Source organism: Perkinsus marinus (genome assembly GCF_000006405.1).
Source record: "Perkinsus marinus ATCC 50983 genomic scaffold scf_1104296935250, whole genome shotgun sequence".
In the NCBI taxonomy this organism is placed as follows: Eukaryota; Perkinsozoa; order Perkinsida; family Perkinsidae; genus Perkinsus; species Perkinsus marinus.
In genome coordinates, this window is record NW_003214534.1 from 1 (window position 1) to 3001 (window position 3001).

The 3001-nt window shown below is 45.8% G+C and overlaps 1 protein-coding gene across 1 annotated transcript; it reads left to right on the forward strand.

The window, feature by feature from the left end:
• Positions 1 to 724: 724 nt before the first annotated feature.
• On the forward strand, positions 725 to 2733 carry Pmar_PMAR022055 (hypothetical protein; the record flags this gene model as incomplete). The annotated part of the gene is made up of 6 exons (XM_002784458.1): positions 725 to 796; positions 838 to 1086; positions 1390 to 1515; positions 1576 to 1749; positions 2064 to 2201; positions 2669 to 2733. Coding segments are annotated over 6 exons (824 nt in total), but the record flags the coding sequence as incomplete, so codon positions are not given.
• Positions 2734 to 3001: the final 268 nt, after the last annotated feature.

Here is a 3001-nt window from a genome sequence, read left to right on the forward strand (position 1 = left end):
CTGGGGAGGTCAGTCTAGCAGACACGGAGAACACTATCAAACAAAGGCTCGAGGTAAGCCTATGGAGAACCATGTCACTTTGAAAGACCTCATCAGATACGCTTTGGCGACGGTGGGACGAAGTCTATGCGGTGTTTGCCGATTGAGGGGACGAACGGTCTGCGGGCATCCTATGGGAACTTCCTGTTACAAGCCAAGTGTAGTGGCCTTTTTACGGAGCTACTGTTTGAGGATGAAATTAGTATGATGGCATTCGCTGTGGAGTGGGCAGGATACAGACCGATGGAGGTAGGGGGTCGGGCGGACGCTTAGTTGTACTGTGGTGGTTGGGGTCAGTGTTGGAGGAATATATGTTTGTTTACCTCAGCTGAGCTTGGGAGTTTATATACGGCTGTGTTTAGAAATGATTGAGAATCTCGCGAAATTTTGGTATTGTCAAGAAGATATGCAGTGTGGGAAAGTATGCACATGTGTTGGTGACAATATGGAAATTCTGAGGGAATTTTGGGGAGTCCTTGTTGGTCTTCTGTACACTTCTACCGGAATTGGTATGTGAACTCAGCTGAGGAGAGCGAATAAATATTCCCCCCAACACATATGTTATCGATCCCCACTGGTTTTGTGGTACTGTCAGGAAGAGCTGCAGATTGGGTTCCGAGACAGTGCCACAGAAGTGCAAATCCAACCGAGAGGCGTTAATGTGGCTACGGCTTTCCCCCTAGGGATGGCTTATGCTGAACGATGGGCATCCTATTTGGACAGAACAGATCGCAGACTCAAGTCGAGACGCATCTCGGTGAGTTAGATGGCTTAGCAGTGGAGAATAGATGGTATCAGATTCATATCCCCTCTGCTTACATACGTTTCACAGAGTCTTTCTATTGTCACCGTGTGAAAGAGCCTGTGCACTCTGTCGAGGCTAGTAACAATGGCGGCACTCAGTTTGGTGTGACGGCTTACTGTGGCCTTATTGGGTATGATCTGAGAGAGCCGGACTTGGGAAAATGGGATCTCAAGTTGACGGTTGTTTTCAAGGATGAGAATAAGGCGGTGACTATGGCGAAGTGGTGGGGAGGATACTGGGGGGTGAGTCGGTGTGGGATGATCTTTGTGTAGAGAGAATCATATGATGTTCCCGGGGGGAACTCATTTTGAAATTTCCATATGGCTAGGAATACATGGGAATTTTATGTGAAGTGGCGTAATTCTCTGTGGTGAACCCAATAGGCGCGCTATGCGGTAGTTGTACAATATATTTCTCGCTAGTGTTTTTCATATCACGGGTGAAACTCTATTTTTCGAACAGTTTGCCATGTAATTGTCATCACATTATAAATATTTTTTGGGAGGCGTTATTTCTCACGGCTGGATGGGTGCCTTTTCGTGTAGATACCAGGGCGGGACTGTAAGCACTTGGAAATAGGGGGCAAGGGTGTGGCTGGGGATAACATCATCGCTTCACTGGAGATAGATCCGTTCTTTAAGCCAGCGAAGATCGTCGGCAGTACTATCACGGTGAGGTCCCGGGTTCGATCCCTGGCATTGGCATTTTTTCTTTGATGGGTTTTCATGTAGACGCCTGATGGCAAGGACTACCTCTGTGATGGTGTACAAGATATAATCAGCTATATACGCAAGGACTATGCGATTTCCCTTTCGTGTGGCGGAAAGCCCTCAACCCTACACTGTGAGAGCCGGAGTGGCTCATCTCAGTTCGCGATGCAATTTGGTATGTTGAGGGAAGTTAAGGTAAGGAAGGGGTGCTCCTAGTGGCGTTTTGCTAGAGTGATTTTCAGTGTGGGGAAATATATACGGGATCAACTAGGGGTGTTGGTGACAATATGAAAATTTGGAATTTTTTGGTGGTTTTTTTAAAGTTCTACCATAAGTCGCGCATCAAATTGCGTAATATGATCAACTACGTGTGTTGGTGACAATATGCAAATTTGGGGAATTTTTTTGAAATTTTTGTTGGGTTTTTTGTAAACTTTTCCCCCAAGTCGTGCATGAGTTGGTCTAGTGTAGTGAGGAAGCTCACGAGACATATACTCTGTTTTTATCAGATCGCTATGCATGAGGAATTGCTGGGAAAGTGTCCAGATGTGTGGGGCGATGGTGTGACAGGAGGCTCCTATGGCGCTGCTGAGGCTATGCTCCTCATCAAGGACGGCATCAAAGGTGTTGCTGATAGATGGGTGCAGGTGAGTAGGATCGTTGCTAAGCTAGTCTTCAGTCGAGTTGGCTGAATAGGTGGTTACTGGATGAGCAGTGATTCTATCAGTAGTTTATAATATGATTAAATACTAGTACAAAATTGAATGCTTATATACAATGGAGTTTCACCCGTGATACGAAAAACGAATGTTTTGCAATTCACTCCGCAGAGTGGATGAAAAATTGTGTTATCGGTTGTCGCGGAAAACATACACGTCGTACAATTTTCATAGAGTATTACGCCACTGCACGGTGTATAGCCACACATAATCTACTTTTTGGAGCGGAGATCCTCTAGCAGGCAAACAGTAGTATGGCTGTGAGCTCAGCAGCTTTAAGTGAATGGCTAAGACCTGGTTGATGTACGGAAATGAATTCACATGCATAGATTTCATCAATTTTTGTATCCTTTTTATGTACACTTATCAATAGATGAGATAATTCTCCTGCTCAGACTTCCACTGGCAAGTCGACTTCATGTGAAGCAGTGGAGCCACACATGATGTGGGTGAATGGCAGGTGAGTACTAAGGTTACCATTGTTGTTGAGGTTGCCCCTAGGTATGTGTTCTCGAGTCAGTGTGGAGGAAAGAGTACGAAGATTGGGTGTAGTGCGAAGAAAACGGCTGAGGACTTCGCGCTGGGATGGGGTGACACGGAGATTTCTGATGTGAGTGTCACCCCTGTTGGGAGTGTATTCATTCACATTTTCATTGGGGTTTCACCTGTTTTACGTAAAATGGCGTGATACGTATTGAGAAACCCGGATATTCGCGGTGATATGCAGC